Source organism: Nomascus leucogenys, chromosome 6 (genome assembly GCF_006542625.1).
Source record: "Nomascus leucogenys isolate Asia chromosome 6, Asia_NLE_v1, whole genome shotgun sequence".
NCBI lineage: Eukaryota > Metazoa > Chordata > Mammalia > Primates > Hylobatidae > Nomascus > Nomascus leucogenys.
In genome coordinates this window covers 64,594,995-64,619,096 of record NC_044386.1, presented here as the reverse complement: position 1 = coordinate 64,619,096, position 24,102 = coordinate 64,594,995, and the positions used below count along the sequence as shown (strand labels likewise).

General features: G+C 38.7%; 1 protein-coding gene across 4 annotated transcripts in view; it reads left to right on the top strand.

Moving 5' to 3' along the window:
- Positions 1-21,502, top strand: part of C6H15orf41 (chromosome 6 C15orf41 homolog) — a 232,561-nt gene extending 211,059 nt beyond the window's left edge. Inside the window, exons 11-12 of one of the 4 annotated variants that reach the window (XR_004030476.1) lie at positions 19,587-20,055; positions 20,169-21,502. Coding sequence is in view for 3 of the 4 variants with exons in the window: in XM_003272804.4 (XP_003272852.1) it covers positions 19,587-19,716 (130 nt within the window). In the remaining variant the exon portion in view is untranslated. Of the gene's footprint in view, positions 1-19,586 lie in introns of all 4 variants that reach the window. The other 3 variants (XM_003272804.4, XM_030814344.1, XM_012507511.2) reach the window with 3 other exon arrangements.
- Positions 21,503-24,102: the final 2,600 nt, after the last annotated feature.

Sequence of the window (24,102 nt, the reverse complement as noted above, 5' to 3'; positions counted from 1 at the left end):
TTGAGTCAATATATATACTCTAAATCTTCTGCAACCTTCCTAGTTTTTCAAGATGTGTATTTTGTTAAAAAATTAATGGGTAAAGGAAGTCTGAAAAAAAGGTTGGTCAACAGGTACGAAGTTACTATGACATAGGAGGAATAATTTCTGGTGTTCTGTTGCACATTAGGGAGACAGTGGTTAACAGTAAGGTATACTTGTTACAAAATAGCTAAAAGAGAGGCTTAAGACAAAGTCCAAACATCACACCATGAGTCTAAAAGGCTTCCTCTTAAAATTATGCCCCACACATGATGTCCTTCCTCCTCATGAAAGTTATTATTTCCATCCTCTTCTGAAATGTCTGTTCTTGTGCTGGAAGGTTTGAGAGCAGCAACTGACTACCTAAAGACATTATAGTAAAGAATCTTCAAAACTGACATGGGGCTAGTGAGGCCTACCAAAGTCAGTCCTAGAAACCATTGAGTAATCTTGAGTGAGATAAAAGAATTCGCCTTTCAAATGGTGGCTGTTGGTCTGTTTCAGTAAAACTAATGCTTGGTCCATAAATAAGCCTAAAGGGTGTTATAAATGTCGGGAGCTGTGGGTGATTGATCTATGTTGGGTATATCATGAAAATAGACTGAAGCCACAAGGGTTGCTTCCCTGTGGAAATCGTGGTGGTAAATTGCCATATGTGTCCCCGTTATGGACCTAGCTGATCTGATTGTGGATATAACAACTTTACAGACTGGACTTTTGGTCTCTCGAGATCTCCAGTGTCTTTCTATGAAGTCTAATAAATAAAATAGAACCTTGCTTTTCAGCCTCAAGCACAGAACTTAGCAGCGAATTGGAACTGTTGCCAGCAATCTTTCCCAGCTCTAAACTCTAAATGCACCTTTTCCAGAGTTACTGTTCAGAAGTCTGGCTAGAACTATATTTGTGTTAACCTAAAAGGTAAGGAAGGTACGCCAGTGTTGCAGTCTTGCATATCACAAAGGTTGAGGTGACCCAAACATACTGTTAGACTAAAGGTACAAGTTTTGTTGTTCGGCAGCAGAGTAGAGTGACTATCGTTAACAACAATGTATTGTATATTTTAACGTAGCTAGAAAAGAGGGCCTGAATTGTTCCCAACACATAGAAATAAATACTTGAGATGATAGATACCCTAAATTCCCTGACTTGATTATTACACATTCTACGCATGTAACAAAATGTCACATGTACTCCATAAATGTCTAAAATATTATGTATCAATTTTAAAAAATATTAAAGGTTGAGATGACCAATTTAAACTAAAAGGGAAAAGTTCCAGGTCATTTTCCTCTAAAATATTCCAGCAAATTCCCTGGGAGAAAAAAACATAAAGCATGAAAAGCAATTAACTTTAACTTTACTCTGACTGTGCCAGTCAGCACCAATGGCTCTCTTTCTTGTTTTAAAACAACAACTTTAGGTTCAGGGATATATGTGCAGGCTTGTTATATAGGTATGCTTTTGTCACAGGAGTTTGTTGTACAGATTACTTCATCACACAGGTACTAAGCCTAGTACCCGATAATTATTTTTTCTGATCCTCTCCCTCCTCCCGCTCTCCACCCTCAAGTAGGTCCCAGCGTCTGTTGTTCTCCTCTTTGTGTCCTTGAGTTCTCATCATTTACAATGGCCCTCTTTCTTGAGGAAGTAGGAAAGCTCGTCAAATGAACAAAGGCAAATGAATCAGTAAAGCAAACAATAGCAGTTTTTTCAAATCATTCAGTCCATCTTATATATGCCATAAGGTTTGACATCCAAACTAGACCTACACAAAATAGCTATGCAAAGATACTCTGCCTGACTTTTCTCTGTATTATTCAGCTATTTAACAAATATTTATTCAATGTCTACTATGTGCCATCAACCACTAAATGCCAGGTAATAATGAAGTCGACGAGACGCTTGCCTGCATAGCACAAACTATCTAGTGGAGGAGATAAACATTAAATGCAAATAAATATATAATTGTAACATCTTTAAACTTACGGTTTGGCAACAACAGAAAAGTCTTTTTACCATTTTTTTCTGAACTCCTTAGAATCATAAATCTTATAAGTCTGCATAAAGGCCATAAATCCATATAGGTTTTATTATAGCATATATTTGTAGAGGCATAAGTATCTCATTAAAAATAAATTTAAAACCTAGTTACTGTTTGTGGAAGACATTGGACATAATATTAGGAATCATTGTTATTTAGTATCTAGTATTGAATGAGTATTTGGACTCAACCAGTTCTCATAGCTGGTTAGGCATATTTATCTTCCTGTTTCCTTCAACAAGTGTTTCTTTTAAAAGTGATCATCGATGTATTTTTGCAGTGGTCCTTTCTATAATGGAGTTGGAAGGGGTTTTCTCTGCATTTGGTGTATTATATTTTACTAGGCTGACAGGGACTACACCTACATCAACAACTTCACACAAAGTAGGGCCTTTTGTAAGCATGAGATGCTCACAGAGTACTTCAAATATTATCTTGCATTGGCCTTAGCCTGGTCTGTTAGTTCAGGCCCTAAAAATAAACACATATTAATCAGCTAATGGCAGCATGCGCAGACCAGCATGCAGGGACCTCAGTCTAACCTCATGCAATAGCTTGTCTTATGTCACCCAGGATGAGGCAGTTTGCAGCCAGGAATGCCTCTAAAAGAAAGACAGTCACAAGCTTAACTAAATGTTTAAAATAACCTTCTAACTCCTCTTCACATTGACAGATTGCTTTCAACTCAGTGAAATCAAACCGCAGCTCCAGCCCTGGTGGCTCTGTGGGGCCATCTTAGAGCCATAGAGTTTGTAAAGTAAAACTGCAGGTTGTCAGAGCATCCAAGTGTAGCTCTCTCTTGTCTTGTTTTTCATCAAAAAACAATCAGAAGGGAACTCACTCCTGGAAGTCCTTATCTCCATAAAATTCAGCTAATGACTCCTGTTAAGTTAAATAAAGTTTCTGTGTAACTCACTAAGGAAACTGTTACCCGTTCACCTCGTGCCCGCAGACTTCTCAAAGAATACAAATCAGGGGAACCCTGTGGAGCTGGGCTGTGAATGTTTATATACACATACTTTGTCCCAACGACTCCGGAAAGTTGAGCCCTCAGTATAGTTTTCAATTTTTTTGAATGACAGTCTTTTTTCTGTATGGAGTGGAAATGAGGTGGGGCTGAGGGGGGGAGGGTGGATTTGTTTTAATGTACACTTTTCTTGAATCTGTTTATCCCCAAATAAGTGAGCTGCAGTAGATACTTTGGTCCAGCATAAAGTAAATATTTAGCTCACAGATTCCATGCAGAAACATGGCCCGGAGTATTTGGGTTTCAAGAGGATCACCCTCAGGCGAAGGGCTCCTTTGTACTTGATAGGATCGGGCCCGCCAAGCACCTTGGTCTGCTATACCGTGCCCTTCCGGTCCTCATCAGCCCCATTCCCACTCCACCTTCAAGCTGTGTCCTGCATGGCCATGATCTTTCTTTCTCCTGAACTTTCCTGCACCATCCTGAAAGTCCCCCTGATCTTTCTCTCCACTCGATCTGCATGTGCCTCTTCCTTGAAGTATCTCCCCCATCTCACCCACTCAGTGAACTTTGACTTCAAGACTGAACCCAGAGATCACCTCCCCTCTGCTCAGAGCCTTGCCAGGTAAGAGTTAAGTGCTTCCTTCTCTGAGCTACCCCAGGGCCTTCTGCATAGCTCTCTTAACAACCTTTCTGTTTTTCTCATACACTCAACTTTTTACCTGCTTGTCTCCCTTACTACTGAGAGTCCCTGAAAGACAGGAGCTGGGTTCATGTTATCTTTGCCTCACCAAAACATGGCCTCCTTTTCAGGGAAGCAGAAGGTATTCCTGGCCCTATTCTGCAGTGAGGGTGAGGGGGAGAGAGCATTACAAGCTGACAAGAGCACTATACTAGAAGTAAGTAGAGCCAGGTCCATGCTGTCAGTCCCTCCCATGTGATCTTAAGCAAGTCACTTGACCTCAGAGAGCCTCAATCTCTTCAGCTGTCCTATCAGAATAATGCATTTTTTGGGGATTAGATAAATTACTGTACACTTTTTGAAAGTATTTTAAGAACTGTGAAGCATTCCTCTCCTCATCACTTGAAGAATAGAGCCAGAATTCACTAAAGCTTATCCTGCCCTTTGGCTCCAGCCCTGCAATTTTCTGTACTCAGGCATGTGCCTTCAACTGTTTCTTTACAAGGCGAAGTTTTTGTTTCCTTAACTTGGTATTTATTTCCTGCCATTGTCTGATAAAAAGCAGCTTCATTAATCGCAAGAAAACAAAGAGTTTGGGCAGCTTTAGAAATTGCCACTTAGCCACTGGGCTTCCTAAAACCCCATTGTGTGATCCCCACTCTGCCTTACAGGCCAGCTTCAGTGTCCCAATGCTTTTCCATGTTCTTTTTGCAAGTGTGGTGCCCAACAGTAACCATCATCTGTTTTGCTAGTTATCTGTTTACATTATCTTCTTCCCAGAGACTTTATTAGTTAAAAATGCTCTTCTATTTTCTGTTGTTGCTTTTTTATTATTTTCTTACTGTGGTGAAAATAAAAGCACATAATATTAAATATGCCATCATAACTATTTTTTTTTTTTTTTTTGGAGATGGAGTCTCGCTCTGTCACCCAGGCTGGAGTGCAGTGGTGCGATCTCGGCTCACTGCAAGCTCCGCCTCCCAGGTTCACTCCATTCTCCTGCCTCAGCCTCCCCAGTAGTTGGGACTACAGGTGCCCGCCAATACACCTGGCTAATTTTTTTGTATTTTTAGTAGAGACGGGTTTCACTGTGTTAGCCAGGATGGTCTCAATCTCCTGACTTTGTGATCCACCCGCCTCAGCCTCCCAAAGTGCTGGGATGACAGGCTTGACGTCATAACTGTTTTTAAGTGTACAGTCTTAAGCATGTTTACATTTTTGTGCAACAGATCTCTAGAACTTTTATCTCGCAAAACAAACTCCATACTCATTAAACACTAATTTCTCCTTTCTCCTACCCTTGGCAACTACCTTTCTACTTCCTCTTTTTATGATTTTGACCCCTTTAGATACTTTGAGTGAAAGCATACAGTATTTGTCGGTTTATGACTGGCTTATTCCATTTAGCATAATTTATATCTTGGGGTTCAATCATGTAGCATGTGACAGGATTTTCCTCTTTTTTAAGACTGTGTAATATTCCATTGTACATGTATATTACATTTTCTTTATCCATTCATACATCTATCAATGGACATTTGGGTTGCTTTGTTCTTTCTCTTTTTAAAAAGCAAATATTAAAACAAAGATGAACTATTAAACTTGGCAAGATTTCAAAATGCTCCTAGTCTAAAATCAGCATATCAAAAAGATATCTGCACCTCTATGCAGCACTATTCACAATAACAAAGATACAGAATCAACCTAAGTGTCCATCAGTGGATGAATGAATGAAGAAAATGTGTATGTATACACAATAGAATACCATTTGGCCATAAAAAAAGAGTAAAGCCATGTCATTTGCAACAACATGGATGGGACTGGAGGTTATTATGTTAAGTGAAATAAGCCAGGCACAGAATAACAAATATCACATGTTTTCGTTCATATATCGGGGCTTCAAAAGTTGATCTCATGGGGGTAAAGAGTAGAGTGATAGCTACCCAAGGCCGGAAAGAGTGTGAGTTTAAGAGGGTGGGTGGATGAAAAGAGGTTGGTTAATGGGTACAAACATACAGTCAGATAGAGGAATAAGTTCTAATGTTCAATAGCAGAGCAGGGTGACTGTAGTTAACAAAAGTGTACTGTGTATTTCAAAATAGCTAGAAGAGAAAACCTAAAGTGTTCCTAACACATCAAAGTGATAATTATTTGAGGTAATGGATACCCTAAATTCTCTGGATCATTACACATTCTATCACATGTACCCTATAAATACACAAAATTTTATATACCAATAAAAGTAATAAAAATGTTTTAAGTTTTTGGTCTAACAGGAAATGTATTCAGGATGGTACAATGAAACTTCATTACCCTGAAATTGGTGTATGCAGCCCGTCTTTGTTGTGTGAACTAGACTTAAATGTTCAAACAGGCACAGCAGTGTCATGTTATTAACAACAGAAACGTATATTTAAATAACATTTAAGTCACTGACATCACCAGGATTTTCTGTCTGGTCTCTTTTAAAGTAGAGTTTCTCCTGGTCTCATGAAGCTGGTCAGCTCTTGTTTTTATTTATTTTTGTTAGTATTTATTATTTTTATTTATATAGTCTCACTCTGTTGCCCAGGCTGGAATGCAGTGGGGCAGTCATAGCTCACTGCAGTCTCGAACTCCTGGGCCCAAGCAATCTTCCCATCTGAGCCTCCCAAAATGTTGGGATTACAGGAATGAACCTCTGCACCTGAACTAGCTCTTATTTTTCAAGGCAGAAATGACCATGTGAAACGGTTCTTCCTGCTCTCTAGCTCGAAGAAACATCTTACCTAGTTATAAATTTAGGAAATTTTCTGACCTAGTTTACTCACACTTCCTACCCCTCAGTTTTGCGTTACAAATTTTCATCCTGGGTAAAGTGTGACCTAGTACTGCCTTTGGTTAGTACTTTACAGATAACAGTTTTCTTTTTCCTACTGAGTTCATTTCCAGATCTCTGGACAGAGATCTTGTCTACTCATGGAAAGATTTGTGGTGGGGATTCAGTGGAGAAGAGTTCAGAAAATTTCTTTATTAGGTTCTACTGTTGGGTGGGGTTTTTGGAATCAGGCAACAATGAACATATACAGATTCAATTGTTATGAAGTTTATTTATTCTCCAATCCACCTTGAACTTCAGGGCACAGATGCTATTCTATTCACTTTATAGATAGAGAAATCTTGGGGCTATGCCAGGAAAATAAATCTGGAGTAGTCAGTCATGGATTAGCTGCAGGGGCATTACATTTACTAGAATGCCTTACTCTCACTGTGTTTAGGAGGTAACTAAATAGAAAAAAATTACAAAGCCCAGAACTGCAGAATGACTCACAAAACCTCAGAATGACAGGTAAGATATTTTCCACCACACAGACCCTCAGCACAACCTGAATCAAGTGCAGGATGGCCTCCCAGCCCTGTCTAGCACTGGCATCCAGTCCCCTACCAGGCATCTGTCTGCTCATGCAGTCAAGCCTCTTCTGTTCACCTCAGTGCCCTGTCAGGAACCATCCTCTGGAGCTGGACCAGTGTGCCTTTTTACTCCCTAAACAGAGCATCCCTCTTCGTTTGGAAATGTCTCTGGCTCAGAACTTCATCTTGCAGATCCAGCATTAATTAAGCTATGCCTTTAAAATATAATCAGGTACCATCTTTACAGACTTAAAATTTCTAACTATAAAGTTGACCTTTGAAGTTCACATATTTGCATTTTCCTTTTGCTGAGCTTAATTTTCTATTTTGCTATTTGATTGTACATGACTCTTTGAAGAAAAGGCAGAGTATAAATACATTAAAAGCCGCACAACCAACATATAGAAACTGTAAGATTCTCATTTTCTTAAAGGAGCACTATTGAAAGTGGTGCAAAGATCATTTTGTAGAGTTTGTATATTACGGAGAAGTAGAGCTGTGAAGAACACAGATGCCTGCTGAACCTGGGAATGACATAGGCATTGTAGGGATGGCATTTGTGGTTCAGTGAGTGCAAATCCATGTGTCATACACAAATACAGTTCACTTTAATAGTTTGCTATCTCTTCACTCATCTTAAACACCTTAAGGTATTTGGAAAGGGAGGAAGAAATAAAACAGATGAACCTGCTGAGATATGGCCAGGAACAGTAGTACTTCATTTTGATTGATGTTTTTACAGCCTTATCTTCTAGATAAAAGCGACCGTAAACAAAAGCCTACCTAAACTGATTGTATTTAAAGGAAGCAAGAGCCACCTGTGTGCAGCAATTGGCTCCCAAGTGCATAGTTTTTCCTCCTAGCAGCCAATTCCTGCTGCTCCCAGCCTTGCAGCCACCACTTTAACCCTCAGTAGTGTTACTTCCGGGGACTAGTACCCTTGGTTTCTACCACGCTTTAAAGCACAGCATCATCTCCCCCTTAATATCCTAGACAGAATAGGTTCCTACCCGCAATCCCAGCAATCTTGCACTTCGCTCTTCAGAAGTGTACAACTTGGACATATTTTTAAGGCTCATTTTCTTACCTTTAAAAATGACTTTCCATGGCCCAGCATGGTGGCTCATGCCTGTAATCCCAGCACTTTGGGGGGCCGAGGCGGGCAGATCACCTGAGGTGAGGAGTTCAAGACCAGCCTTGCCAACATGGTGAAACCCTGTCTCTACTAAAAATACAAAAATTAGCTGGGCATGGTGGCGCATGCCTGTAGTCCCAGCTACTCAAGAGGCTGAGGCAGGAGAATCATTTGAACCTGGGAGGTGGAGGTTGCAGTGAGCCAAGATCACACCACTGCACTCCAGCCTGAGCGACAGAGCAAGACTCCATCTCAAAAAAAAAAAAAAAAAAAAAAAAACTTTCCTTCATTATATAGTAGAGAGTTATTAGCAAAAAAAAAAAAAAATTATTTTCCAAATGAGTAATAGCACTCACATCTTCTTCTAGGGCAAGGGACTGTAGAGTGATATTCATTTGTGTATTCCTATATCCACTCAACAGATATGTATTGGCTGACTCCTATGTGCCACTGAAATACAAGCTGCCCTCATGAAGCTTACATTTTAAAAGTGTTTGATAACTGCAAGGCCAGGTTATCCATAATTTTTGAAGACCCATTTTTAAAATCATTTTTCCTTATCTGATCATTTTTTCTAATGATCTAGACATTTCTAACTTCTAATTTATTTTTTCCCCTTTCTGGCATTTGCCTTCATGAATCTGCAAAATTGGGATGTTTTGCTTTTGGGGACTAGGTTGGCTAGCCAAAGAGATTTTCCTTATCATTAAATATTTCTTGTGAATAAGAGAAAAATTTAACTGCCCATTTAGAGTGAGTTGGGATCTGACATACCAAAGCATTGTGTCACATTTGGTTAATGATAGATTTATAGGGCAAACATGTATCAGCCTTAATCCTTCAGTTACTTGACTTTGCCAAGGATGAAATTCCAATAATTTTTTATTTTAAGCAGACTTTTATATATCCAAAACCCATAAATCTCTTTGTTCCTTGAGATAAACATCTGACCGAACTCTGGGTTACCCTGTGATCCTTTGAGAACTATGCCAAGGAAAAAGAAACTCCATTCCCTCTGTTAGCGAATAATTAAGGGCTACTTGAAAAAGACATATTTTGGGTAAGCAATATTTATATAGTCTTTTCCATTTTATAATGTGTTTCTAATTTCTAATATTCAGAAAGTTAGAAATGGAAAGTTCAGAAATCACCTCAAAATTCATCAGAGCAAGTCTGATGGTTGATTAACTGGCAAACACCAAAATGGACTGCACCACTGTCAGCCAGGCCCTGCCAACTCCATGATCACTATCCATTATGGTTGTCATATCAATTATAAATTCTCTGGCATCAAACACTAAATCAGCTGAAATGATGGGTTTGCCTTTGGCGTGTTTCCCTGGGGAAATAACTGAGAAAACGTAATAATTCACACAACCAATTTTGTTAAAACACCCCCAACTTTTGGAAGAAGGCTGGGGTATAAATTCTAGATCGATGGACATGATTTGCACCCAGTGTCCACATGAAGTATTCTCTCGTTTTAGTACTTAAGTGTTTTCAAAGTAAACATAACCTCGGGTAAATACTTTGTTACTCTTAGGGTTTCTATGTCTTTTGCTGTGTTTGCTGTCTCTCTCTTCCCATTTGAGAAGGTGTTCTGTCTTCTCCATGCATCTTGTTTGTTTGAAACAGAACCACAGCTATTGTCCTGAAACTCATCCTCCCGTTTCCCAGTGAAATCATCTCAATATGCTTCTGACCCCATCATCCCTCTATGTCTCTCGGGACCCCTAACCTCACCTTTCCCTCCCCTCAAAAATGGATGTATCATGGAGAAAGTTTAAAGGGCTGATATGTGAATAAATACAACATAGTTGAATAGTTGCCTTTTCCAGGAAGACTTCTAGAATCATTGTCATTGCTCTAATTAGTCTTTTACTGTGAACCCTTTGGCATTTTGTTTATTCAAGTGATATAGTTTAGTTTACTCTGAAAATGTGAAGAGATTGATTACTATGTTAAGCAATTTATGGAGAGGAGCTTTTCTTCTGTGACTTGTGCTCTATGCAAGATGGATAGACAAGCTTGTATGTAGATTCTTTTTTTTTTTTTTTTTGAGACAGAGTCTCGCTTTGTCGCCCAGGCTGGAGTGCAGTGGCGCAGTCTTGGCTCACTGCAAGCTCCGCCTCCCGGGTTCTTGCCATTCTCCTGCCTCAGCCTCTCCGAGTAGCTGGGACTACAGGCGCCCGCCACCACGCCCGGCTAATTTTTTGTATTTTTTTAGTAGAGACGGGGTTTCACCGTGGTCTCGATCTCCTGACCTCGTGATCCGCCCGCCTCGGCCTCCCAAAGTGCTGGGATTACAAGCGTGAGCCACCGCGCCCGGCCGCTTGTATGTAGATTCTTATAGGTAAATGCAGAGGGGCTGACCCAATCCAGGAGTAAACATTTCTTCTAGAAAACAGAGACTAAAGACAACAGATTAAAGACAAAATCACTTCTGCCTTTGTTTTCTATTATAATCTTCTGAGAAAAGATTTACAACAGGCTAGAAAGATTATAAATATAGCATCTATGGGCCAGGCGCGGTGGCTGACGCTTGTAATCCCAGCACTCTGGGAGGCCGAGGCGGGCGGATCACGAGGTCTGGAGATCGAGAACACGGTGAAACCCCATCTCTACTAAAAATACAAAAAAATTAGCCGGGCGTGGTGGCGGGCGCCCGTAGTCCCAGCTACTCGGAGAGGCTGAGGCAGGAGAATGGCGTGAACCCGGGAGGCGGAGCTTGCAGTGAGCCGAGATTGCGCCACTGCACTCCAGCCTGGGTGACAGAGCGAGACTCTGTCTCAAAAAAAATAAATAAATAAATAAATATAGCATCTATGTATATCCAATATAGGACAAAGCAAAGTAGAAATTAAGTACTTTTTCAGGTAATTTAACATGGACGTGAAAATATCAAGGTATATAATCACCATGGAGAATTTCAGAGTGTTGTGGTTGTATATTTATATACATTTAAATTTTTATTCAAAATAACATTTTCTTTGTGGCATAAAGGCCCAAAGTGAATCAGTATTTATATGTTTTTACTTTTTTATTTTCAAAATTATAGAAAGTAAGTTGTTTCAAAGAGATAAAGTTGCACTTTTCATAGCCAACATGCATAGATTGAGTGAGAATACTCATAACTAGGTTCTCTTTCTTTGGTCATTTCAGTCTGCAAATACAGACCTGGCAAGGAAAGAAAAAGTAGATGAAACAACCAAGTTATCATATTTTAACTTCATTTCTACAAAAAAAGAATATTTGTATTGTATATTAAATTGACCATAGTGCCAGAACCTTATGATGTTATATTACATGATCACTAATCTATTATTATTGTACACATATTTACACGCAGGCATAAATATACACATACTTTGCATATAAACATGTGCAAGCATATTTCACTTGGACTGAAAGGTTATTTACAACTCTATCTGGATATACATACAACAGTGATTAACAAGTGCATAACCAATCTACAACACGCAGATTAAAACTAAATAAACAGTGTAAGAGTTTATTTTAAAACAATTACAAGATGTTTTATGTTTCTCCTTCATCGTGAACTATGTGTTTGAAAATGCACTCTTCATAAAAACCACATGCAAGTCTTTTTGATGGTGAAACAGTCGACTTCCAACGGCCACATGTCTGCACACATCCTCAGAAGATAGCACAGACCCCACACAGCAACTCAAAATGAGAAAGAAAAAAAGAAATATATACATGATTATTATACATATATATGTGTGTGTGTCTATATATAAATATATAAATATATATAAATACATATATAAATATATATAAATACATATATAAATATATATAAATATATATAAATATATAAATATATATAAATATATATAAATATATAAATATATATAAATATATAAATATATATAAATATATATAAATATATAAATATATAAATATATACAAATATATATAAATATATAAAAATATAAATATATACAAATATATATATAAATATATATATATGATTCTCTGCTGTTCTTGTTTTAGAGAAGTAGTTTTTTATTTGCCTATGATTGAAATAAAAAATTTGAGCTAGGAACAAAGGTTTCTATATGTTTTTATTGTTTGATGAAGAACCTCATGAACAAGAAACTTGACTAAAATTATCAGATCATTCCGTAGTCCACTTGTCATCCTTCAATTGAGAATTGTTTGTTTCATTGACTAGATGCAGATTTATATTGTAGGACTCTACTGCACTGAGAATCCTTGTTTATGCAATTATGGTAATTCAGCTCATTGGGAAGAAAAGTATTAGGTCAATTTCAGGAGTTTCCGTGATCATAGGTAGAGAGACAAATTGTGTAGTAGTACATAAATTCCACACCTTTCACCATCTTATTACCAAAAGAGATGTAAAAGCATACTAGTTTAAAAAATATATGTAGTGGTTTTCTCATAGAGCTGAAAACATGGGTAAGCCAAGTTAATGGCACAAACATAAGATGCATCTGTATATTAGAGGTATTTTAGGAGCAAAGCTGGGCCTTTGGGGCATACTGTATCACCCTGTTTAACAAGTCTGAACCTTCTTTTCTGGGAAAACAAATCTCTACCTCATACGCTCACTTAGACCCGTTGCTTCCCTCAGTTTTCCTCATAACTTATTCCAGCTGTTTATTTCCATTTATATGAACAAGCTATGGCAGTGTTCTGGATTTACTCCTCTTCCCTCATGTTTAGATTCTGCCCCATAACTTCTGAAGCCCTTCACAGCATGAGACATTTCTCTTCTCTGAACTTTATGTAGTGATTCTGTAATTCTCATTCCCTAGCTTACTTCCACCTGTTTGTCAAAGGTTTTAAATATGCTCCCTCAAATGTAATTATTTTCATTTCTTTTGCCAGAATTATGGGTTGCTTTTCCATCTACTTCCTAAATGTGGTGATACTTAAATTGCAATAAGTAGCCAGATAAACTTTTTAGTGTGAAACTATTGACATCAAACTTAGAGTTATTCCCTGTGTAGAGAGGTGGATCCCAACTCATATACTGGGGTTTTGATCAGTTGCCTTGCTTCTGGACCCCTGCTTGCCTATTACCTATCCAGGTTTGGTAAATATTTTTCAGAGTCAAATGACTGTTATAAAATGCTATATAAACACAAGGTATAATGAGACAGTAAAGCACAGTAGTTACAAGGGTAAGCCATAGAGCCAGGCGGCTTGGGTTTGAAACCTGGCCCTTTTTGGGCCCCAGTTTCTTCATCTGTAAAATAAGGATAGTCATAGTGCCCTCCTCATAGGGTGACAGTGAGTACCAAATTAGTCTGTACATGTAAAAGTTCTTGAAACACTGCCTGCTCAGTAAATGTTAGTTATCTCTTTGTTGTTGATTATTGAGATCTTATTTTGTATGTACTTAGCATCTTTATAGACATAGTGATTGGTCAAGGGCTCCCTGAAATCTATGGAGATCTAGAAGCTCAGCTGGCTTCAGGAAACCAGCGAGGGGTTATTGGGGTTAATTTAGCAAGATGATATCTAATAGTATAATTCGAAACCTCTAAATTCCTTCATCTACCTTTCTTTTCAACAGTCTCTGAAGAGGATGCCTTGAGGAAAAGTATAACAATAGAAAGTTAATAATCTTCTCCATTCTCCATAAGTAAAAATGCCTCATCCTAGTAATTCCTGCATTATAGGATAGTGTTAGAGGCGTGGCAAGAAAAGGGGAGTATTTAGTTTTATACTTTAAAAAAAAAAGAGTAAGCAAGTTCTTCCTGAATTTGGGGAGCCAAATTTTCTGTCTGAACCACTGAGTTTCTCAGAGAGTTATAGGAAACCTTGAACAGAAAGACACTTGTATCATATTCTGTCCAACATTCACAATCTGGAATCCTCAGGGCTTATCTGAGGATAGCTAGATTTTTCTCCAAAACTAAGAATTTACTCACTGAAGTACCATTTTTAAAACATTCTTGGTGATAATCTTTTAAAAATACATTAACAGCTTTCACTGCCTTTTTTTAAACTGAACAAAATGTAAGCAGCATTTGTGTTTCCTGCACTGTCCTCAACACCTGTTGAGATTGACAAAGCCTGCTAGCCCCAACACAAAACAGCCGGGGACTCTCACAGTTGGGGCATTTTGATGTCTGTCTTCACTGCTTGCCAGCAGGAATTCACCTTGACTGACAAAGTGTTCTCCCTGTAACCAACTCCTTCAAATATGCAGCTTCAGGAACCCAATAACCAAGTTTACCAAAACAATAGAACTGGAGAAAATACGGAGAATTCTTTATGTAACCTTAGCATCCTAGATATGCAGCAAGGAGGAGTATTGGTGTATAGTGGAAGTTAGGAGCCAAGAAGCTCAGTTGGTGTACCTGGCACTGATCCTCGGCATCAGGAAGTGACAGAGAACAGTGGGGACTGTGGCAGTCCTGTGAACCTAGGTTATATCTGAAGGGGGCAGCTATTACTTATCTTCAGTTGCTTGTTGCCAGATTGATTAGTTTCTCAAAAGAAGCTAAATACGCAGGATTTTGTGTAAACATTCCCAATTTGTATGCATTGGTTCAACTTTTTAAAATTAATGAAAGCCCAGCCTTGATTTAATAGATCTACTGATGTCACTATTTTGCAAGGCCGCTCACTCCATGTTTTTGAAAGTTTCAGTTATAGAAAAAATTTTATTTGTGTGAAATCAAAATGTAATTCTTGGCTACTTACAAGCATTGTCCTAAGTCTGCACTTGAGAGCTACAGCATGAATCAAATCCTTCCTCCATAAAAGCACTCTCAAAATCAGAACATGATGAGTGTGTTAGTGAACCTTAACTGTTCATTTCTAAATCAGACATACTCTTATTCTAACCATTCCTCAAATATCCTAGGATTCTCCTTTGGTTGACTTTCAAACTGGAGACATTCCCCTTAAAATATGACACCAGAACTCTCCAAAATGCCCTAGGTGTGGCTTAACCATTGCAAAGGACACTGACTCTCTTTTTCTGGTTAAAGTCTAACATTCTATCACCCTGTTTAGTAAACGGATCACTGCCTCATAGTGAGTGCATCACAAACTGCCTTGGTTCTAAAACTGGTTCCTCCACTTTTTAGCTGTGAGACCTTAGGCAATCTACTTAATTGTTCTATGCCTTGGTTTTTTTACTTGTAGAACAGGGATAACAATTGTACCAACCTCATGGAGTTGGCATACAAATTAAGTGGTTCGATATATATAAAGTGCTTCTATATATATTAAAGTGCTTAGAACAGTGTTGGGCTTATAGTAAGTGGGGTGAAAGTGTTAATAATGAACATTGTTGTAACTATATTATTTTCATTATAACCTGTAAGTATGCCACTAGTGTGCTCACTCTGGTCATTAATAAAATTGCCATGCCGAGGCAATGGCTGACCCCTGCCTGCACCCCTGTCTCTAGACTCGCACTGATTCAATAACCAGTGCAAAGCTGTCTGATCATCTTAGTGCTAACCTTGTATTGCCCATCTTGTCCTTGAGGGTATCTTTCATGTACCAGGCACTGTGTTAGGCATGGAGGACATGAATACAAATAAAACATGGTCTTTACCCTCAACAGGGTCCCAATATAACAGACAGATGGTGAAACAGAGGGATAATCACTAGGAAACAGGTATGCACAGAAGGGCCAGCTTTAGTTCCACCGTCTCTGACTGAATTTCTCTAAATACCCTAAAATGGAATGAAACCAGAGAATCACTTTTTTTTTTTTCCAGACAGAGTCTTGCTCTGTCACCCAGGCTGGAGTGCAGTAGTGCAGTCTCAGCTCACTGCAACCTCCGTCTCCTGGGTTCAAGTGATTCTCCCACCACAGCCTCTTGAGTAGCTAGGACTACAGGCGAGCACCACTACGCCTGGCTAATTTTTTTGTATTTTTAGTGGAGACGGGGTTTTCACCATGTTGGCCAGGCTGGTCTCAAACTCCTGACTTAAGTGATCGGCCTGCCTCAGCCTCCCAAAGTGCTGGGATTACAGGCGTGAGCCACTGTCCCCAGCCGAGAAACACATTTTGAACATATTTATAAGGCGTCATTACTTATGAAAAACCTCATCTTTCTTGCCTTCGTGGTCTGTGATGGCTCTTGACTTTCACCTCCCATTTTTTCAAGGGGTATTTGTTGTTTTTGCTAATTTGGTGATATTTTATTTGCAAGCAAAATTACTTATTCAAACGTCATTCACATTCTAGTCTCTGCTTCCCAGGAGTCTTTAAAATCCATTGGGAGTCTTTGATCTTATTACTTGACCATGGGTATAGCAACCATAAAATTATAGTCAATTTAAAAAGTGTTTCCAGAATCAATTCAGATATCCATGGACACCCATTCCTGAGGGTCTCCCAGCTGGCAGGGAGGGCTGCAATCTCAGTAGCAGACCAACCTCTGCTGTGCACATCTCCTCAGACCCGCGGACTCTGTTTTCTTTTCAATGTTGTTAGCAAAGTCTCTTTGATTTTTATTGGTCACAAAGGTTATATTTGCCTTCCCAGTGATCTCATTTTTGTCTAGTGGTGCCACAGTAAATGAGAATAGGCATCAAAAAGGGGAAATGGTTCAACCCAAAAGTCTGCATTTGACCTAAATAAAAATTTTCTAGGGTCCTATTTTACACCTCTTCTACCATTTTTGATTGCTTGGTATTTCAAATTAGCAACCAAAACTTCCCCTCCTGTTACTTCAGATAACCAAGAAATTGATTATATAAAGTTGCTTCATGTGGTCAGTCTCTTCATAAACAGGTAGGTTGCTGAAAGATTATCTCGTCAGCATCTGATAATCTCTGGATCCTGAGCTGTTGAAGAAGGCTCAGAAATGCACTGAAGTAGGTGCTGGGAATAAGGCCAGATCTTGTTCTGCCATTAAATTTCCAAACTTGTCACCCTCTAAAGTCCTTGTTGCTTTAGTCACCCAAAGACCACATAATTTGAAAGCCTATCAATCTCTATTTACATCCTCATTCTTAATTAATTAGAGACATATTGTCAATCAGAGGTTTTGAGCTACATTGACAGAGGTAATGTTACCTAACCTAAACATAGTTCCATAAGAAACACAAAACTTAGGTAGACAGTAGAGTCTTATTAATGAATCCTACTCAAAATGTTCATAGATCTGTGTTGGTATCTTTAGGGAATCCTGGTTGTGAACCACTGCATGAAATGTTCAGGTTCACAATCTTGCAAAACCTTTTTGAGTTGCAGGAATATCTGTTGCCTCACAAGTGAAACAAGTCCATTTTCTTGAGCACTGAGGTGGTCCCCAGCCTGGCTTTTCTGCCTAGAAAATGCCATTTTTGTAAAGAGCTGTCATGCTTCGTGTCCTTTGGCTTATGATTTAGCTGTTCAAAGAAAGTGCAGGCTGCTCTCACTCGCTCAGTGCTGGTGATATGTGTTTTTGTTTTATTAAATCTTTAAAATACTGGGCTTGTTTTTTATGACCTCCATATATTCTTTTGTTCTTCTCTGTGACTTGTTAGATTACAGTTTTTTTCTTCCTTTGTGAAAATATTAGTGCCTTTCTGAAGAACATCATGGTCTCCAGAATGGCTGTATAATAAAATGGAAGAATGTGTTGAGCTTAATGTTAGATCTGTCAAGGCCGTGACTCGGGGGTGCTTCACTGATGGGAAGGTTTGAGGCTTCTCAGACACGGTCCACGGAATCACAAATCTTTCTGTTCTTGCCAGACTTGTTTTGACAAATCTGAGATCATTTGACACTAATCATAGAGCTCTTTGTATAAGGTACCAGTGGTTTATGTTCCAATTACAGACAAGTGTTTGTGATTAAAAGTTACTAAGAAACCCTCGGTTAAATGGAAGCAAGTTCTTCTGCAGGTGTGAGCTTCGTCTTGTATGCATTTGAGCCTGGGACGCACACACCTGTGCACAGGTAGCCTAATTCCACTGACCTCAAAGGAATCTCTTCTTTGGGGATGCTAAGGAAGAAGAGAACATCTGCAGCTGATAAATCTCAGTAGGCCTGGTGCTCCAAGGCTTCTAATTAACTATACCCAGTTCCTACTTCTTCTAGAACAAGATCAAGTGATGAGCTGCCATCTCATGGTTCTGTACCTGCACAGAGGGGACTCCCAAAGTTTTAAATGATCTTGAATACAACTTGGCTACCCCACTAATGTGGATCCCCAAATAAACCAGGCCGTGACATCCAATTGAACTTGTTCCTGTGCGTACAGTATCTCGCAGCCCATCCTGTATTGTTAGTTTTGGCAAGTACACTACAGCATATAATAAATCATGGAAGAAAAAAGCTTTTTGGCCTAGCATGGTTCACCCTGCTGTAATGTTAGAATACAGAAAGCAGTTCTGTTTTTAGACATCCTTTTACTAACCCAACATTCATAATTTATTTCACTGTAAAATTCCTGCAACACTACACCAAAAGTAGTGCTGCCCTTTAATTAAGTGCCCTCAGTAGGAAAAACGTGAAACTGATGTGCAAAACATCTCTCTGTGTGCAGTGATTGATAGTGATTACATCTTTATGAACCCAGCCTAAAGGTCTCAACTTCCTGATGGGTGAAGTAGTCTATAGGGCCACTTCCTGAGTCTGCCTGGCGGGGATCAGTCACTGCTAACAAAATTGCAGATAATTCAGAGGGCACAACTTAAAAATGCTGAGGTTTTATTAAGCCCATAGCTGCCTATACTTTGTCACAAGCCTACATGACCTTATTCCTCATTTCCGTAAGCACCAATGACCAAACTTTATGCTGTATCCACACTTAGAGAAGTTTGTAATTCAGAGAGTAGAGGGACCCAGTGTGTCATATGGATGACACGAGGTACTTCCAGCCCAATGGGTGCATGAGTAGAACAGTATAGCCAGAAGAGGACCATAAGTTGTTGCATTTTTTAAAATTCTGCTTTCAAACATTCTTTTATTTTTCTTAGTTGCAATTAGGCAAGTTTAATTTTTTAAATAGTACCATTAAATGTTAGACTTAAATCCCAAGGCTGGCATTCCCCAGCTCATTCCTGTTTGCACTGTGAATCTGTCCTCCATCAGCTAGGTAGTCACATCAGCCCAAGCTCATGAAACCTTACTGAAAGGTAAGATTCGGAGTTTCCATATCTGAAATACTTCAGGTTTCTGGAGAGAAAGGGAACACATCCATCCGAGAAGGTAGTATGTGTGTTATGTGAACTCTTTGGTATAAGTTTGGCTATTTTCAGTCATAATGGTAGCAACCAAAACAAAAATTTTGTGCAGTCCTGTCATTTAATCATCTTATCAGTGCCCCAAGGTGACTTTTTTCAAGAGCTCTGTTGATACCGTGTGTGTGTTTGTTATTTTCTGGTGTTTTTACAGATTTGGGCCAGGCTTAGTCATCTATTGGTATGGATTTATCCAGGAGCTGGACTGCAACCGGGAAAGGGGCATCCTGCTCAAAGCCTGTTTCCCCACGAACATTGTCACTTTATGCCACAGCATAGCTTGACCCTGAAGATCCTGGAAGAGAAGCTGGGAGGAAAAGGTGAATCCGGAAGCAATTTTACTTTCCTGCACTGTAAGATCCTGGCAACATCTGCCCTGAACTTCAGCTGAACTCTTGCTGCCCGTAGTCACACCACTACCTCTTTAGACAAACATATCAAGAGTTTCTGTTTTCCTTCATCCCTTGCTGATGTGAACAGCCAAGAACTACAGACACAACCCACTCATTATCAGCATTTCTGTCTCTGTCAAACAATTAGTTTATAGATAGTCATAATCTTTCTTTCTTCCGGATGGTTTCTCCTTGTATGCTGAACAAAAGAAAAAATGTGAAGACTGAAAGGTGTGATTTTTCAATTCTCCTCCCAGTTACCAAATTACCCTCTTATTTTTTTTTTTCCGTAAGCCTCTGTTCACTGTCTCTCCCTCTCCCTTTCTCTTCATGTGCACTCACAGAGACCCAGCGTTGCATTACCGTCATGGAATAATCTAGTGCAAACCTAGGAAAGCTGAAGCCACAAAGTCCAAAGCCACCTTTGTACTCACCTGCAGAGCTCCCGAAGACCTTGATGGCAGCCCGCCTATGCTGTATGTTTGCTATATTCAATCTTTATGGCTTCCTGACTTCTGTGACAGTAAGCCAAGCTGCAAAAATACACTTGATGAGAATTTCCTCTTTTAATAATGTTATTTGAACACCACATATTTTAGATTTATCTTATTTGAAAGTATTAGTTCCATTGTGCCTGGAAACCACACTCCTTTAGATTGGGGGCCGAGAGGAGACGACCCAACATTGAGGAGAGTTTATTTTTAAACATGGCTAGTTGTCAGTATGTACGTGAGCTAGTATTTTTATGAGTCGAGTTTTTTAAAGGCACATTCTGTATACTGCTTAGTATATGCATTTTATACCATGTAATTATATAACACTCAAGTAAGTTCAGCATTAGAAATGTTTAGCTTTGTATGAACTGAGTGTGCCACAAATAAACCTGGAGCAATTTTTAAATAAGCGAAATAAAGGAGCTTTTTCTATTTGTTCACTTTAATTTATTCACTTTCGTGTACTTTTATGTACTGCAAATCAGATTTCAGTCTAATAAGTTAATAATAAACCTATCTTTTGGGATAGAGTTGGGATAGGAGTTGAATATTAATCTGTACCCAAAACATATTTAGTAAAATATTTGCCCCCCCCCCACCATGCTCACAAAATATAACTTTTATAATGTTGAATAGATGATTTGGGAAATACTAATAACAACAATGTAATTTTTGCAGACAGCTTTAACTTATATACATTGCTTGATTTTTCTCAAAAGACTAAATGTGTCATTTATACTTTGTTCATTTTCTACCAAAGAAGGTTTGGAAAAATATGCCTGCTGCTTTTCCTTTTGAAGGACACAAACCTGGTCCCAACATGTGTGGATTTTAACTCTGAGTGGGCTGCATTAAATCAAAAGAGAGAGGCAGAAGATGAAATGCTAAAGAAGTATCAGGCAAACTTCTGTTTCAGTATAAAATTCATCATGCAGGCTTCTGAGTGAAATAGAATGATTTGAAACCACTACTGTATTGCCTGGATACACACACACACACACACACACTTTATACAAAAATGTTAAAAGCAGGTTTCCTGGCATGTTCTAAACTGTTTTTTCTTTAGGAATAAATTACATTTATCTGCACAGATGTTGAAAATCCTGTTAAACCCTTGTCAAGAATTTATTTTACATTAAACAAATTTATGATGAATGTGAATAAATTAAAAAATAAAAAAGGTACTTGCGTTTTGTATTTATTCTTTTACCTGTTGCCCTGACATAATGTGTGTGAGAAGGTATTGGTGTTCCTAGCAAAGGCACTACCTCCTCTTTATGGATGAGGCTTTAAAATCTGGCCCTTAAAGGTGAGAAAGAACCCAACAGTAAACTGTACACACTACAATAAGGTTACAAATTAGTCAAAAGTAAGTTTTTCACACATAAAAACTAATGTGATAATTCTACTACTTTTGAATTGGAGGGGTATGGGAGAGAAGAGAGTAATGTTCCCCAATTGGAAGCTTAAAGTCTCCTTGGTTTGTTTCTTTTTCTGTTAAAAAATACGTGTCTGTGTTCCATCTCTATGCATTGTCTGCTTGTTTGGTTTTTTTAGTTTAGACAATATAAACAAAGTAGACACGGAATGACAACTTATTTTTATTGCTGTCGTCATTAGAACGTTAACATTAAAGCCAAATCTTGTTTTATGGTGCATTCTGCACACCATTGTAATGAATTATGCAAAGCCAGAAAGCAGGAGCGTGTGTAAAACGTAAAACTGAATGACGTTCTCCCTGGCATATACAGACTTGCCAAGCATCTGCCCTCACAAACACATAGGAGACCATTTGAAGTCTGGAAACAGATCAACTCAAAGCAAAGCTGATCCGGTACTGGTATGTAAGGCGACTGCATAGACTCCTTCCCACCTCGCATCTGTACCCCCTCAAAAAAGAAAAAAACCATAAACAGTTGCATATCCTTTTTTTTTCTTTTGCCTTCTAGTGAAGCATACGTCAGCTCTTTACAACACTCCTAAAATCTAAAATAAAAGGGAAGTCTCAGGGGTCTAAAGTAGAAAGCTGGACCTCCAGGGGAAATAATTTTCTTTTAACTGTAGGTGTGTGTACCTGTTCATTATCTGCAAGGCTTGATTCCCCCTGGAAAAGATGATAAATTGTTGGTCTTGAGGGGGTGCATTAACTCACTCAGGCCGCCAGGGGACTGCTTAGAGCCCTGATGAGGTAATCTACCTAAATGGTCCCTGGTGGGCCACACTAATTAATGCTGAAGTGAACAGTTAATTCACTTGCTTCTCACTGGGGAGCTACACCCATTGCTTTCTTTTCTCTTTGGAACCAAGATGACTTAGATGTCTCCTCTTTTTAACTGTTCCCATCTAGAGACCTCGTGTCTCAATTGCAATAAATCCTTTCTGCTTCCATATGCTTTCTCACTTCACTTTTCACTTTTTCCACGTCATCTTCCCCTGCGTTGGCCTTTGCCAGTTTCCCTCCACATGGACATGTACCCTGCATTTTCTCATTACTCTTGGGCTCTTTTTCTCTCTAAAAGATCAAGATCCCAGGACCAAAATATGTCCTGATGCATACGTCTGGTTGGGGAGTGGGGAGCAATTGGCCTAACCTCTTTGGGGAGAAACACAACTTAAGCACCCTCCAAATGCCCAAATACTCAAGTGCATATGTGGCACCAGAAGGATCGCAAAACTTTTAACTAAGATAATAAGATTTTACAGGGTTAAATATGGCTTGAAGTTCATGCCTTCAGTAAATGATTTGGCAAAAGGAGCAAAAAGAGAAAAAAAAAGTAAGGTTTTATAGCTACTTTCAGCCTGAGTGGTGGTGTTCAGCTGATTAAAATAGCAAAATGTCTGTATGATTTAGCGAATCACTCCTAGCTCATTCATCTTGGGGGTAGCTTGCCATTTTCATGTGATCTGATGGGAGCAAGTTGTCTCAAAGTATAACTATTTTGTGACAAGATGAGAGGAGAAAATCTCAATAGGCACATTCTTGATTAGGGTTAAGGAACAAAGCAAGCTTAACTTAAGAGGAAACTAAAAGGCAAACAATAGAAGTTTGCCTGCAATGTCACCATTTATGGGAAGCGTCTATCTGAACCTGTCTGTGTAAAGTCACTCGTGGGTTATGGAAGGGTCATGTGTTTGGATCATTTAATCTTGTTACTCTAAACTAACCTTTCTACATTTAGTAAACATTATCTGAACCTGTTTTATTAAGAACATGCTTGGATTCCAAAGATTAAATAAGGAAGATGGAATTATGAATTAAATAATAACCTGAACAACTTGGGTTCGCCTTCTGTTTTTCACTTTCCTGCTATTGTTTTGAATATGGCTGTGAGACAAAGAGCTGCTTAGGTCAAGCGCTATAAATTACAGTTTTCATACAATAGTAATCCACTAAAATGATTTCAAAGCCTGATCAAAGTACTTCAAAAAGACTTTTAAAACATTTCCACAGTACAGGGGAAGGGAAATGCTCATTTGGTGCCTTAATTTGTTTAACTTAGTATAGCAAAGTTCGATCTGGGTGTATACTCACTTTATATAAAATCCAACTCATTGTTTAAATAAATCCAACTTGTTCTTGTTGTTTAATGTATAGGTAAAGGAGATTTAAGTTTTCATCTACTTAACAAGAACAGCTGAATATTTGGAGTCACTTGTAAGGAAAAGATAATATAGGAACATTTTAAAATAAGTATACCTTGATAGTATTTAATTGTGATACTCGAGGTATTCGTTAAAACTGTCTAACTCCCTGCAATTAGGATAAAGTGGTGAGGATCTCAGT